Source organism: Simochromis diagramma, unplaced genomic scaffold (genome assembly GCF_900408965.1).
Source record: "Simochromis diagramma unplaced genomic scaffold, fSimDia1.1 OVJJ01000753.1, whole genome shotgun sequence".
Taxonomy (NCBI): domain Eukaryota; kingdom Metazoa; phylum Chordata; class Actinopteri; order Cichliformes; family Cichlidae; genus Simochromis; species Simochromis diagramma.
Genome location: NW_024387523.1, coordinates 2442603 through 2459289, shown reverse-complemented (window position 1 = coordinate 2459289; position 16687 = coordinate 2442603). Strand labels below are relative to the sequence as shown.

At 42.0% G+C, this 16687-nt stretch overlaps 1 protein-coding gene across 1 annotated transcript in view; it reads left to right on the top strand.

The window, feature by feature from the left end:
- The window catches only part of nfatc1 (nuclear factor of activated T cells 1), a 47725-nt gene that overhangs the window by 20071 nt on the left and 10967 nt on the right, over nt 1-16687 (top strand). Inside the window, exons 7-9 of the mRNA XM_040020918.1 lie at nt 3963-4018; nt 7244-7376; nt 11459-12076. Of these exons, the coding sequence (XP_039876852.1) occupies nt 3963-4018; nt 7244-7376; nt 11459-12076 (807 nt within the window). The remainder of the gene's footprint in view (nt 1-3962; nt 4019-7243; nt 7377-11458; nt 12077-16687) is intronic.

Here is a 16687-nt window from a genome sequence, read left to right as displayed (position 1 = left end):
TGGGCACATGCCACCCCGCTGTTTCACTCTGGGCACCAGAGTTTTACTCCACCCAGCCTCAATTAAGACACACAAGGAGCTGTTTGAATCTCTTTCTAAACACAACATGACAAATAACTGTATTGTATATTGTTTGATCCCCCTCGGCTGCCATGACTCTTTGCAGCACACCACCGCTGTGTCATTGACTGCTCTGTGTTATGTCTGCTCTGAGAAAGTAATGATTTGTGTAGACCGTTGCTAACAAAATGTGAATTGTACGACTTCTGAGAGGCTGGGACGGTGCCAAGGCCGGTGGAGCTTGGGCGTTGTGAGAGCTGGGGAGGGGTGCTGGGTTTATATGGTCGAGGTGGTTTTAGGCTGAGTTGTTTAACTTAGATAATATTGGATATCATCCAGCACAGTGGGCCAGAGAGTTAGAAACCAAATTGTGCTCGCTGAAATTTGGTGGGAGGGGAGCTGGAGAGAAACTGCTGCCGAAGTTTTTCATTGGATCGGTGCAGGCTTTGCGCAGATGTTGCCCTATAACTCTGGAACATTCTGTGGTTATCAATTACATACTGTGGTTATCAATTATCCGGTACAGTCTTTTCAAACAAAGGCATCCCACGCATTCAACTTTTCAAAGCTCCTTCTCTCTCTTTTTTTAGCTCTTGAGAAGTTTCCTGGCAGTAGGTAGCTGGGCACCGAGAACAAATTGCTCAATTCAAATTTTCTATCTTTGTGATGATGTGAAAAATGATGTGCGTGAGTCAGAGAGAGCGAGGGCAAAAGCAGACAGGGAGAAACAGACAGAGACGTTGAGGGAGATCTAAAAAACATGTTCATCTCCTGTGGATTGACAATGACTGGAAAGGCTTCCCTTCTGGAGAGCTTCCTGAAGTGAGGAGACAGAGTGGGGTTGAGAAAACAGACAAACGCGCAGATTTTAGTGTTAGTCACGTTAACTATTTTTAAAGTTTGTCAGCGCTGCTTACGTAAAGATATTCTTTTCACTGAGAACTTCCTGTATGACGAGCTGTTTTTCTTCTCTTTTCTGTTTATAGGGAGGTTTCTTTGCCATATTGTTTATAAATCTTATGTTTGAATCATAATACCACACACCAGTCTGTGTGTGTGTGTGCGCACTTCCCATAACTCTACACCTTGCATCTGTACCAGATTATCTTGAAGCTTTCAGAATGCTGTTTACATTTATTATCTCTCAGATTTCATTTTGTTTTTAGAATGGAAGTAGACCATTTATGCTTCCCTTCATTTCTCTCATACCTGTATCTTTACAGTGACGAATGCTCCTACTGAACATATCCAAAGTTGAATAATTAATTAACTATATGTAGAAGCAATCCCCTCGAGGCAAAAGCTAAGGCTTCGTTTCAGACAGTCTTTCTTACTTTTGGATCTTTATGATGTCAGTACAGCTCAGGCTGTGAGCACAGTGGCCCCACCCACAACTCTTTTGAGGGGCAACCAATCAGAAGAAAGTTATTTTAAAGGTAACAAGTGTTGTTTCAGACAGAGGATGAGCTGAGGGGAGGCCCAGTTGGAGATGATTGATGGTTATTTTGAACTGTGAATCATGCAAAGCATCTCTAGTAGAATCCAAGAAGAGAAATGTGGAGCCAGACATGAACATAATGAGCGTCCACAGAGAGAGTGAAAAATTTAGGTAACGAAAAATTTATTGTCATAAGCTGTCACTTTTTTCTCAGAAGTTTCATAGCGTTCCTGTCAGTAAGTCATAAATATTTCACGTAGGAGGCTGTCGTATACTCCCCTTCTGTCTTCCTCTCATACCTTCATGTTTCATCTAGAACGGTCACGAGGATGAAGATTTGAATGATGAAGTAGTTTTTTTTTTCATTTTGTTTTTTGTATAAGTGCTTACTTATACTAATTATTGTATTGTGGGCTTTCTTTCTATGATAATGTAATATTTACACTGGTTTTTTAAAGTACTAAAGAGACCGTGTAGGGAAAATTTACTTGAAATGGAATTAAAATATTTTACCAGTGAAAAAAGACAAACATACAACAAGTAATAGCAAGGTTTTATGATATATGTTGAGTTGCACGCAACAAGGTTGCACGAAGAGACGTATTAAGTGTCATCTGGAAGACAAGTCGAACCTGTTGATGTATCTGCAGCGTTCACAGGCTGCGTTGCATTGTTTCCTTTTTTCTTTTCTGGTTTGCAGCTCGTCAGAAATGTTCTTTCCATCCCTTTGAAGTCATTTCAACCACTTACATTTACATGTGTATATTGACTGTAGCATAAACATTATGCATTATTAAGCACTGTGTGGCTAATGGCAGCAGAAACCATGTCAGATGTTTGATATTTAGCAGAAATAATAAGTGATCTTTTAAATGTCTAACAGAGCAGGCTTAAAAAGAAAACTTTGCTCTAATAGCTCAGCCCCAGTTCCACATTCTTACTTACAGCAGGTGCACTGAAAAATTGACTAAATTAGTACAAGCAGAGCCTGTATTGTAAAAACAGTATTTGAGACAGGCTTCTGATTGTTGAAGAGTTTGAAAATATGTCTCCAGAAGTGACAGCTCGGCTCTGAGTTGAGCCCCTCTCAGGTTTCCCTCGAGTTATTACTAAAGTGACAGCACACTCTATCTCAGCCTTTTTTGTTGGTTTTTCTTGGATGATAGTCCGTCTGTTTTATATGAAGGAGTTCTGTGGAAACATTTGGTTAAAAAAAAGACTTTTATTTTGTGTTTAGAGTTAAAGTTGAAATAATGAGCGTGAACTTGACACTCGAAGATTCAAATCGTCTGAGAGGAATTTGTAGCCCTATTTCTCATTCGAAACGAATGTTATCGCTTCTTCCTGGAGAGCAGCAACCCTGAAACTCTAATGCTAAGTGTCAGGCATGTGCAGCAGCTATAAGAAAAATGAAAGTGAGATCAAACAGAGCAGAGAGAGGTCTCCGGCTCTCCAGTCAGTGCCAAGCTGCACCTCCTCCATCTGTGCCACCTCACAACTCCCGTCTACTCAAACACCGAGCGTCCCGTCCGTCTCCACTGAGCTGTCTGCTCCATTCAAACGCTCCACTTGTCAAACTGCAGGCATCATGTTGAGCGACACTGAGTCAATTTTCTTCCAAAAAAATCTGGCCATGGCTGACTTTTTCTTTCTTTTAAAGTAAAGTTTTCAATTTCACAGCCCTTTAATGTCAATTTAGAGCCTTGTTAATGAGTCAGGGGTCTAAAGAAATCACAGCGGTTTCCCTCTGTCTAATAAATTGGTTGAAAATTATAGTTTTACTCACACCTCATTGGGCAAAATGACAAATCAAACCCGAGCTTTTTTTAGCAGGCCTGTGTTTCCAGCAGTTCACATGATGCCTCGTTTTATTGCCTGATGGGAAAACCTTTTTTATTGTGGCAGCTAAACAGAAGAAAAAGCACATTACCAGAAAAGAAGAGAAAAAAGTACCAGTACCGTTTAACAATCATTATATGGGGATAGCGGAAAGATTCCTATGAGAACAGAAGAAATGAGAGGTTTGAAAGTCGAGGCGAGTTGTCAGTTTCCAGTCGCCGCGCATTAACGAGCCAACCAGCTGCTCGAGCATGTTGGGATTCCACACAGCGATGAAGTCAAGCTTTCTCTCATCCACCAAAGATGTCGCTCATCTCTTTGGTATGACTGCTTTTCTTTTTTTTTTTTTCAGGATTGCATCAGATTTCTCTCTGTGCGATTTTGTTGTCTCGAAGTCTGTCCCCGGTTTGTTAGACCGAGGATATGAGCTCATGAGCCGTGGGTCAGACAGTGTGACGTTCGTGATATCCTCCGCTCTCCGGAGCTGTTTTATACATCACTGATGTAACCGATAATAATAACAACACTCATTGCATTTCTTCATTTCTGCTGGGAGCCAAGTAGGTGGGTTATTTTCTGAACCGTCGTTGCTAAGTCTTTCTCTCTTTCCTGTCCTTTCTTTTAGACGGTCACCACATCTGGGAGACTGAGGCCAAGGTTGAGAGAGACGCCTCGAAGCCTGTAAGTGATACATGTGACACAGTGATCGTGACAAAGCTGATCTCATTTCAGGATTAAAGCGCTGTGTAAAGAGCAGCTGTTCCCAATCATTTATCTGAACTCGATGCCAAAATGTTTAGTCTTCGCATCTGAAAAACAATCTAACGTCTAAATTAAGAGAGCGACTGGAGCCCCACTCAGTGTGATGAAGAACAACCTGCCTTAGCAACAACAACGCATTTGTTTTTTTTTATTGAATCACAAATCTGCTGTAAACTTGTACATAATTAGATGGGAAGTTCAAGAAGTCTTTAAAATTTGTAAACTATTCTAGTCATTCATCTACTAGCTTAGCATAAACCTGTAAGGAAAGGCAAAATAACCCAACCCCTTAGCTAATACTACAAAAAGAATGTGTGTTCATTATTCAACTGTTATGCTTTTTATATCTGATCTCTTATTTATTTACAAGAAATATTTTACAGGGCTGGAAGAAACTAAGAGGGCACTTACCAAACACTTCCTGTTTCTGTACTGGACACACTTTTGCCTTCACAACTGCCTTAATTCCTCAGTTTTTCATAGCATAGATTCAACAAGGGGCTGAAAACATTCCTCATATATTTTTGGTCCATAATGACACGACAGCATCGCACAGTTCCTGCACATTCACGACATGAATCTGTTGTTCCACCACGTGTCAAGGGTGCTCTATTGGATTGAGATCTGGTGACTGTGGAGGAAATTTGAGTGCAGTAAACTCAATGTCATGTTCAAGACACCAGTTTGAGATCATTTGAGTTTTGTGACATGGTTTGTTATCCTGCTCAAAGCAGGCATCAGAAGTTGGATACACTGTGGTCGTAAAAAGATTGACAAGGCCAGTAACAATGTTCAGGTGTTTATGTGACACTCCTGAAGTGTGTCGAGAAAGCATCCCCCACATCATTACACCAGCCTGATGATTGTTACCAGACAGGATGGATCCATGCTTTCATGTTGTGATGAGTCCATGTGAAGTGCTATTCTTAGCTGACAGGAGTGGCAGCCGGTGTGGTCTTCTTCTGCTGTAGCCCATCTGCTGCAAGGTTTCACATTCAGAGATGATCTTCTGCTTACTTTGGTTGTAACAAGTGGTTATTTGAGTTACTTTTGCCTTCCTGAGATCTCAAAGCAGTCTGGCAATTCTCCTCTGACTTCTGGCATTAACCAGAAGGCATTTTTTCACCCAGAGAACTGCTGCTCATCAGATATTGTCTGGTTTTCAAGCCATTCTCTGCACTAGATGCAGTAGATCAGCAGTTTCTCAAATGGCAGCAACAATGATGCGATTGAGAGTCACTTAAATCATCTCAGCAGATCACCTTGACCATGTCTACATGTCTAATTGTGCTGATGGTATGTGATTGGTTGATTACACATTTACATTAACAAGCAACCAAACAGGTGTACCTAATGAAATGCCTAATGAAGTATCAATACCAGCGTTGCCTTTTGTTCTGAATCAGCGAACTGTGACTGTAACAACAGCGCTGATTTCCTCAGCCCAGGACAGAAGCTTCGGTGTTGTGTTTGAAATGTGTGGAAAAGGTGTTCAAAAGTTCAGCCCTCCACCTGTGGGGGTTTGAGCCTGGCAGTGTATCCTGTCTTGCGCTCAGACAGCTGAGGGAAAGACAGAGCCAGAGACGTGGTGGGAGTCTGGGAGATAGACGAGGGGATTAGAGCGTGTATAAATGTGAAGCTCTGCACCTGCTCCCAGTGTCTTCCCTCTGCAAAACACAGACACACACTCACTTAGAGTGGCTGCTGGGGCACATCTGTCTGCTTGAATAGACAAAGGGCCTCCCTCTCTCCGTCCCTCCCCACTCAGTCCAGTCTGCTGGATTGGTCCCATTTCAAACACTGACGCTGCTTCGGCCAAGTTTAATCTCAGGCCAAACAACAAATCCAGAATACGTCACCTGAACAGACTGATCTGCCCCAATGAGCGCAGATCTGGAAAGACGAGGGATGATTACGTTTTCTTTTTAAGAATTACTTATAATTAGATACAGATTTCTCATATAAACCTAGATAGATGGTCTTGACGCACTCACTTAGGGAGTCCAAAAATGCTCCTCTATGCTCAATTTGTCACATTTTTTTCCTTCCTACTGTTTGCATGATAGGAACCAGTTTTATTATATTAAACCTCCCAGACCTTGTTTTGAGATTTTCTTTTGCTTTTTGTGTTTGTTTTAACTCAATTTGGAATTTTATGATGTAACACACAAAATGCAGGCATAAAACTTTCAGAAATATTTGAATGACTTCAATTACATGTGACACCAGTGGAATCCTGCAAATACAGCTGCCTAACACAGTTTACACAGTCCAAATGAGGAACCCTTTCCTGAAATTTAATTGCTATTTCTCTGAAGGGCCGATGGATTTCAGGGAGTAAGAAAAGTAGAAAAGCCTCATCTGGCTCCACTTAGCTTTACAGTGGTAGTGATTTAATATAACGTGTGTCAGCTCTCACCTGTACATGTCAGGCCCGGCCGTCCTCCGAAGCTCAGTTTTGCAGACGGATGACTTCCTCCCTGACTACTGAGCAGCGCCTCCAACACACTCGGTCATATATATTCCCACACACATGCACAGAAACACACACATGGGGCTCATGTGTCCACAGGCTGAACCCAGGAGTGTGGTCACTTCTGGCCTTCACTCTCAGCAGGAAGCTCTGCTGGGGAAATAAACTATCTGGACACTCCCAGGTTCAATTTATTCACTTTGACTGAGTTATTCATTGTGCAAACAACCAGACTTCCCTCTAACCTTACTTCATGGCCTCTTTGTGGCTTTCGGATGACAACCAGATTTTTACATTGTATCTGCCGCCCCTTAAATTTAAGCTACAATATAGTGGAAAGGACTGCAGCCTGGATTTTGTGTTCCCCTTTCCCCCTTCTAATGGCCAACAGGGGGTGACACACATGTTGCCAAAATAATCAGATTGTGTAGCGGTCAGGGTTTACCTGTGATTGTCAAATTGGCACAGACGGGCATGTAGTGTTCTCGGTTTCTTTGTCACAACTACCTCTTCAAGATGACAAACAAGAGAAATAAAGCCACAGTGACTACTTCCCCCTTTTATATGTACTAATTAAGAAGTTTAAGTGCAAATGCAAAGCTATAAGCTAATTAAATGGATATTTAAATAGATGGTGTGTTTTTAATGACAGAACTTGTTCTGTGTTGCAGAATTCGCTTCTTGTTGAAATCCCTCCCTACCGAAACCAAAGACTGTCCACTCCCGTCCACGTGAACTTCTACATCTGCAATGGCAAGAGGAAAAGAAGCCAGTACCAGCGCTTCACCTACGTCCCTGCCACCGGTAAACTTGTCTTTATAGTCTGCAATTTATAGGTTTGGTCACCGCTGTCCTTCATAAAATGTTAAACTCCTTTCATATGTTTGCTGTTACAGTGAGTCCATAGTGTGGTGGCTTACACATTTTTTTAGCCATACAAAAAGTTCTCTGGTTCAATTTCAGGGGGAGCTCCAAATCCCTGTAGGCTCGTAAGAGCCAAATCAAGCCACCTACATATGCTCTTACAGTGAGGGATGCTCAGTGCTCATAAAACGATGCTCATAAAAATGGCTAAAGTTCAAAATAGTCTGTCAGTCTATGCTCACTCTTAGCCAAAAGCTTTGTTTCAAGTTGCCTTTTTCTACTCCTGAATCTGGTTGTGAGCACACAAGCCCCACCCTACCTGCTGTCAATGTTTAGAGGAGCAGCCAATCAGAAGAAAGTGACTTAAAACATTTATCTCAAAGCTTTTCCGGACCCTTTTTACTAACAATAAAAAGTGTGAGCACCACAGCATTGGAAAAAATGTTAATTTTTTTTGATTCATTAAACATATTTTTTGTAATGGCTCTATACCTCACAAATGAGGTCCAAATCATGAGAACTACCATCTTAAAGGGAGGGGGAAGGGATCTAAAGCAACTTGTTTTAGCCTGAACATGAACTCTGGATGAATTTATTTTGAATCAGCAAAATATTCTCTGTGAATGGACATTAGCATAGTGGATCCACTTTATGTTGTAACTTCTTTTTCAGCAAATTTTGATGTGATGAAGCTGCAAAAAAAAGGGAAAATATAGTGTGAATAAGGTAAAAACTGTCTTCAGATATATGTTAAGCTGGGGGTCAATAGTATCACTCACCATTTAGTCTTGTTCATGTTTTAATAATTAAAAAAAAAACAGCTGCTTTCATTATCGTTTAGTGTAGAGTTGAGTTTTTGCTAATTTAACAAAACAGTCCCGTCAGCTTGAAACCCAAATAGTCAAACCATTTTGGTCACAAAGTAAAATAAAATATACATATATAACCCTCCATTAATCTCCAGACTTTTGGTTAATTTTTTGTTTTTGACTTTTTTGTCACCGTGCCAGCCCCTCACTACTCTCAGTCTACTCTTTTCCTTCCACATCACAGACTAATTAGAAACATTTTCGCTGGGATTTTACTTCTGAAGACGAGAACAAACAGTTTGTATTCCCCCCTTGTCTGGTGGTTTTCTAGGGAGGAACAAAGCAACGCTATTATTCCTCCATTGTAAAAAGAAATCCATAAAATCTGTTCTTTTCCATACCTGTTGCTGCATGAATGCTGAGGCAACTGGACACACGAGGGTGGGGAAAGGGGCATGGGAAAAACATGTTATTTGAATAGAGAGCCTTTTGCCAAGCTAAATATAAACATTGACCCACCAACTGAAATGTAAAAACCACTGCTAATTGCACTCCAGGCTTGGAGTGAAAATCCAGTGGGTGGTTCAAAGCTGCGATTCAGCTGAACTGGCCCGGCCCTGTACGTGGGCGACGGAGTGCCCCGCCGTGAAAGTGGAGCATTGTCCTTGGGCTGCAGAGTGTGAGGGAGTGGACAGACTGTGGGACAGCAAGTGTGGTCAGTGTCTCCTAGAAGGTGAAAGCTTTTAAGGCAGCAAGCCAGCAGGCTGAACAATATAATCTGCCAGTCTTCTAGAAAGGGAGAAAATCATTGAGAAAGTTTAAACAAATGGACAGACTGAGTAAAAACACAGCTGGAAAAAATGATCAAGGCCTCAGTTCCTCAATGAGATGTCTGGACAGAATGCAGTCATTTCCCAATCTTTTCAGCCTGATGGTTAATTGAAAATAATACAAAGACAACCTTTCAGATGTTGAGGCTCAATTGTTTTATTGTTTGCTAAAAAAATACTCGTTTTGAATTTGATTACAGCAATTTGTTTAAGAAAAGGAGGACTGAGGGAGGTCTTTGCTGCACTTTTGAAAGTAAAAGTTCCCCATTTTTCCTAAATATGGGATTTTCGCCTCAGGTGTTTTCTTTGTCATTGTTTTTTGTTTCATAAAGCGCCAAATGCCAAACCAGGACTGGATGAGCACCAGTTTGGTACCCGCACTCTTTTGCTATGGAGTTGTGGCATTGTAACGTGAGCAGGCTGACAGTTAAATGATCTAGCATTAATGAAGCCTTCACAGACGTGCGAGTAAGATGGACCCCCGATGTCATCACTGATCCTTGAAGGGTATTGTGTTAGTGTTTTCCAAAAACAACTTAAGATTTTGAAGTTTTCCCCTTCACCCAAGTTAATCTAAAAAGAGAAGGCAGCAGCATTTATGGGTTTTTTTTAATATCTGTTCTTCACATCTGACCTGACGATCACAACCATTCACTATTTGGCGTTGTTTTCAGCATCGTCTTTGACTGAAATCTGGAGTTTTCTGCAGATTCTTTGGATCATTTGATGTTAGTATGAACGCAGATGATGAAAGGTTTAGATTGAAAAGCTTATTCTCATGTAGTCTTTCACAGTGTCTATATTTTGAAAAGCAGTTTTTACACATCGCTAACATGTTGTGGGCTGTGTAGAGCTTTTTTTAGCATTACAACCCTTTTCCAGTCTTTTGTCGTCCTCCAACATTTTTAAATGCATTGCTGACGTCAAATTCAAAATGCGCGTGATTATTTTTTTTCAATCACATTTCTAAATTTGATGCGGTTAAGCGAAATAATCAATTAAAGAAATCTGTAAATCGTTTTGTTCCGCTCTGATTTACGCCTCAGGTTTTTTGCTTCTGTTTTGAAGAAATCACATCTGTACCTTTTTCTCTTTTTTTCATCAACAGCAGGTGTTTCAACAGCTCACACAAAAACAACAGATTTATTTTGGGACACGTAGTACACATGGTTGATCTTCTCACTCCGGAAACCCAAGGGCAGGCTCTCTTTTCTGGCAAAACAAACTATTTGCACTTCTTCTGCACCCTTCTTTGCACATGCATGCATCTACCCTCCACAAGCAGGCAGACACACTTCCTCCAAACAGACCCAAAATAGGGGTGCGTTTGCTATTTTAGTCGTGCGGTTTGTGTAACTATCTCATTGCAGTTCCTCTTTTACAGTTGTTGACAGGCGAGGCTTCACCGTGCATGACACGTCCTAGTTTCACTCCTTTTAATCTAATTAGCCTTTTTATTTAGCTCGGGAACTCCCTCTGAGATTAAAAATATCTTTTTAAAGAGACATCCCCGAGAAAGATGCAGAATTACATCAAATCAGTAGACAGTCTGCAAATCAAACAAGCGTGACAAGAACAAGAAGAATAAAGCATGGGTTATTAAGTATTTCAGCTTCTATTTCAAGCACATGCTTCATATTATGATCTAAAATATGCTCGGCAGAAAAAAAGTAGAAGAAATAGATCCAGTTTGGTGATGCAGTGATGCAGTTCAGGGTCAAAGCTGTGCTGTCGTGTGCTTGTAACCGCACTGAAACGCTTGTTATATAAGATTGATGTGGTGTCATTGGCTGCAGCTGATTGATGGCCCGCATTTTGAAACTTTGTGTCCAATATGTTTCGCTGTGAAATCTGGACGGATGGCCAAGATGACAGCGACTGAAAACAAGACGTGGCTCATTTGAACTCAGCGTTGGTCCTCCGCAATCCTCCGACACCCCAAAGACCCAATTTCATGTGTTTGCGTTCAGTTAAACTCTTGCTTTGTCTCGGTAAGGAGGCAGTAATTTTCTTTGAAATTACTGAACCCTGCTGAGCACGAAGCTGCTGCTGCAGCAACATATATCATATCGCACATGTACTGTAGTGGATATTAGCACCAGAACAGGATCCAAAGAAAACAGGGCTTTTATTATAGAAGCAGCCAGATTTTTCTCGTGTTGATGACTCATCCCTTTTTTACTTCTTTTTTCTACTTTTGTGAATGTTTTCTGTTGGGTGGGGGAGCTCAGGCCCTAACACAGAGACTCATTGATGAGAGTGTTTGTTTGGCAGTGTGTATCCTAGCCACAAACCCACTCACTAACTCACTCGCTCACTCACACTTGCAGGATGGTTGGAATATGTGTTTACTCATTTAGCTTTTCCTTCTGTTTTCCTTCAGTTCCAACAATAAAGACGGAGCCTCGCGATGACTATGATGCTCCTCTGATGTGCACCCAACATGGCCCTGGCTTGTCCTTACTCCCAAAGCCATATTACCCCTCACAAGTCATGGCCCCGATGATGACCTCTGACCTCAGGCCACGTGTTGTTGGCGGGCCTTATTCAGCCAGCCAGCAGAAACTTGCAGCCAAGCCCTCCTCCTCCTCACCTCCGAGCACCAGCCCTAAACAGCACGATCTCCCACCCTCACCCTTCTCAAAATGCCTCCCTGCGAGCCCGGCCGTCCAACAGCCGGGCTCGCAGTCCCCGATCCCGCACGTCTCTATCATTCAGGAGACTCCCGGGCGCTACCAGCCACCCAACCTCTACTCGCCCAGCAGCTGCTCCTCCTCCCCAACCTCGCAGGCCTCCAGCCCGACTGACGCCCCCTTTTCTCCAACCCACTGCATGACACCAGCGCAGCCGGTGAGCGGCAGCACAAGCCCAGCCGCTCAGCAGCACCCCAAAGTGCCAGAGAGGGCTCGCTCTTCCCTGCAGGAGGATGGCAGTCCCTCGCCACTGGCTGTCAGCATCAAACAAGAACCACAAGAGCTGGACCAGATGTACCTTGATGATGGTGAGACTTTTTTTACTTTTACAAGACAGAATTTAAATACTTCTAATCCACTGCATGGAAAAAATTATAGAGCGAAATCCCCATCGAGCCCCCTAATTGATGAAACAATATGGTTTTTATTACCCTCCAGCACAAAACGACCGTACTATATCTCCAGGCACTGATAGCATTTTTGATTATCATATGACTCACTTATCACTTTTGCCAGGAAATTTTTGGCCATCAAATCACAACTTAGAAGTTTTTTCCTCTTTTTTTTGTGTGGAAATCCTCTGACTCATAGTCATTTAAAAGAACAGTTAAACATTTGTGGAAAATGTTTGTTTGCTTTGTTGCTGAGACTTAAGAGATAAGATTGATCTCATTTGTCTTTGGTAAATACAAAGTCATAGCAAGTGGAGGATTTAGGGTTTTATCATAGTAAGGAGAGGGGAAGCGTGGGGAAACTACTAGCCTGGAAACCTGGAAGCACAAAATCCTCCAAGCACATCTAAAGTGCACAGACTACACCTTCTTTGTCTTATAGTTTGTTGAAATAAAACATTTGCGCTTCAGTAATAAAACTTCTAGTGTAGCGCTACACCCAAGATCCAAAATGTGTTTCAAAAAATGACTGGTAGTCTCTATGTGTTAATTAGAGCTTTTCAGACTCAGATCTACATGCCTAAGATGCATGCAGTCAAAAATATGTGGCACAACCAGCAACATGTGTGTGTGTGCTCGTTTAGCTTTGCTTTTATTCTATTAGCTTAAGCTACAGTCGCACTAGCAAAAACAGTGGTTGAAACCGCAACGCGATCAAAATTATAGTGACCATGTGCAATCAACTTGTAATGGCCCTGCTTGAAGTGGTCAGGGATGGGGAACTGGTCTGTGATGACTCCCAGTCAGTTTCACTCTTCAAAGCAGCATTGGTGTATCAGAACAGCGATAAAATGGGGATGAATTGGCAATAAGGCGGTGACAGTCTGCTTCAATCAGTTTTTTAATTAACAGGTTCAAGTTGGCACTTACATGCAATCTGTTTACAGTTAACTGTGGTAAATCTCAAATCTGTTGCAACACTGCCGAGGTGGACTCAACAACGGTGGGCTGAGCAGAATCTGATGATGTGAAGACTCCACCGACACACTCCACCGTATTAGGGAACAGCTTTATTAAGTCCCTTAATAAAGCTGTTCCCTAATACTTTAAGTGTCGTGGAGTCTTCATGTCATCAGATCTTTGTCTTCTCCATGCATCTTGGAAGTAGGTGAAGTTTTGCCAGAAACATTTGTTGCAGACTGAGCAGAATCCACACATCAGGCATGACTCTCAGTAACAACCTGGGCCTGATCCAAATGAGACACATTTATAAACTTGTAAACAAACAGATGCTGTAAGTTAATTTCATTAATGACCAGCACTCTACCAGCAGCTCAGGGAGTGAATGTTGTACTCGCTGTAAGCGCAGGTTTTACTCATGTTTCTCTCTCTGACAAGAGTGAGGCTGAAGAATTAATGTTTATGATATAAGGGTGAAATCTTCTGTTAGAAATTGTTGGAGGCCATGTGAGGTCCTGAGAACTGAGACTCAGGTGGAGCGCGGGATTTATCCAGAGATAAGGTGCTTTATTACAAAGCTTTAATATGTTACGCATACATTTGCTGGTTATGCATCTGCTACTGTCGCTCCTGTCACTGGCCGATGGAGAGGAGCAGCCGCGCCCCTGAATGAAAAGCTCAACCCTAACCTCACCGCCGCATCACTCACATTTAGAGCAACTTAAAACACGTTACATGTTACGAGTGATTTTCGCATATTTGTTAGGTCTAAAAGTCAGAAAGTCTGCTGCTGATTTCAGTAAATAGAACAAGATGCCTCCTTTCCTGTACAGGGTAAACAGAAACAAATCCCCCATCAAAGCAAACTGGTTTCTGAGGAATTTTCTCAGTGTAATATTTCGTAAACTGGCAGCATTTTGTGCTGTTGCATTTTGACATTATTTCAAATTAAATGTTTAGGTTAAGGGGCAGTAGATAGGTGGTTTCATTCAGCTTTTAACTTTGAGTTTTTGAAGAGGAAACTGTGAGATTGGGAATATTAATATTAATTTAACGAACTTAGCACACTGTAACATTCTGACAATATTCTAACAGATCAATTAATAACTGAGTTCTTTCTGACATTTGTAATACCGCCTATCAAGTAAAGTAAGAGAAAGAAACACGAACGCTGCTGTGTGTGCGGGTCTCAGTGTGGAAACCTCCTCTGTTCAGTATAAAAAGGAGAACCAGATGTATCCTTGTTCCTGCCTCCTTCCAATGCTCCGTTAAGTTCAGCTCAGTTCTGCTCTATTTCAGTAAAATCCCAGCATTACTGCAGAGCAGGAATACGTGTGCCTCGGCTCTAAACACTCCGAGTCAGCACTGAGTAAAGAGTTTTGGAGCTGCGCCCGCAACTTTGAACCATCCAGCCGTGCCAATTACGTACTTGTTCTGATAACATCTCTGTCTTTTATTCCAAATAAATAACCACCGGTAACTCTCACACACATATCGGGGGCAAAATAAAGCCTTCTTTTCAGTGTTAAATTTAGCACAATTTACAGTAAATTTTCCACCACAAACCTCAGTAACTTAGGCTTGTGTGGATTCCTTACTCTGTGTCCTCACTTGGAGAAATAAATGACTGAGCAGAGCAGCTTCTCACAGCCGCAGATTGACTCCGACTGAGTCAGTGAGTTGGCATTTTGTCTGCCATTTATAGAGTTGATGGCGATTAATTGCAGACCTTTGCCTGCATTTGATTGCAGTCGGAATGAGTCAGAGAGAGACGGGTTGCCTCCTTCCACACAACCTTGCATGCAATCGCCTTGTGACAAAACAATTGGTCAACCAGAGGACAGGGATGCTGCACGCATCTGATCAGTTTGTCAGTGCAGCTATTTCCAATCAGTCCCACATGATTGGAAGCATTTTATTTTATTGATGTTTATTTGTTTATTTGTATTATTTTTCATTTTGCTGACCTGTTTTTCCTCTAGCGTGACTGGGGCCTTAGCTTAGCTGCAGAGAAGGTAGAAGTCATACGAGACAAAGAACATTTTTGTAGCGAAGTGAAACAGTGTTAAAAATAATGACAATGATCAACAGCAGCCATTGTTAGTGCTTTTTTTCATCTTTGATGGATTTTTTTTTTATGCTTCTTCCTCTTCACGATTAACTATATTGATCTCTGTTTAAGCCAAATCTGCATTTGATGGTCTACACACAGCTGACTTACAAGAACGTCTCTGTTAGCCTCTGAGTTGCTTGAATTCCTTTAATCCCTTATTTCTCAGCCAAAGAGCTTTGCAACAGACAACATCAGGACAAAAATCTTCTATTATTAGTTCACATCACAGTAAAAATGCACTTAAGCCTTTTCGGCACGTGGCCTTTATAACCACGTTTCTGTTACACGAGCTTAATTTTGCAATGTGCTCTGAACTGCACTGAACTGGAAGTCCCCACTTATCTGGGAGTATATTCAGAGTGACATTCTTACATTCATTTACTTAACCGATTAGCCAACTTATGGTGGCAGGGGTGTTTGAGTCAATCACAGCTGTCATAGGGTACACCCCAGACAGGTTGTTAGTCCATCACAGGACACGTCTACCCCAGAGGAAATCCATACAGCCACACAGACAGCATGTATAGTCAACACAGAAAGGCAGTAGAGCTGTCCACTGCAGCAGCGTGCTACTGCATGCAATCACTGACATGCACTGACTTCTTCTCAAGGTCCCCTCACGTGGTGTAAAACTGCAGTACAGCCCAAAAAACATCCACCAATGGCCCCACAGATACATTTAGCCAAACGCAGCTATTTTTCTTTGGGTAATCAGTACAAAACTGAAGTGTAATAAGTTTTTATGTCCACTACAAAACATCCTGCTTATATGTCTACAGATTCACGTATCAGCGTCGAAATTATGAAAGAAATATTTAAATTGTCACTTTGGGCAGTACTTCCGCACTGTTACAGCTTGTGTCAGTTACAGCCTGCTGAGGCAGTAGATGGTAGTGGGAGTGACGAGACGGTGTGCCAAGATGTTTATCACTGCTGTTGCAATGCTTTAAAGTATTTCTTTCTTCGCTGCCTAAGCTCTGGTGGTCTAGAATTTGATATAATTGACTTTAAACACAGAATAAGACGATTCGGCTCAAACCTCACTGAAAAAATAAATGCCCTTTTTGCATCGCCCTTTATTTATGTCACAGAAGGCAGGATTTTAGTAGCGCTAACTCTGTGATCTCACTGCTCTGGCCCTCTGCGCTCACCACTGAGGTTTTGGGGGCTTTGTGCGCTGCATTGTGGTGATTGGAAATAAATTGGATAAGTGATCTTCCTCGGGGCAGAAAAAAACCCCAGTTTGTGGCTGTGTGTAAGGTCCACAGCGGAAAGAGTTCAGTAGATGAAGAAACGCTAACCAGCAGCTATCAGCAGACGGAGCAGCGCAGCTTTGATCCATCACCAGAGCCCCCGCTGAATCGTCTGGCCGAGCTTTGTGATGATGGAGAGTGAGATGCTGTTGTTGGGCCTCAGATTGCGGCACTCAGACTGTTCTCATGCCACTTCCTCCG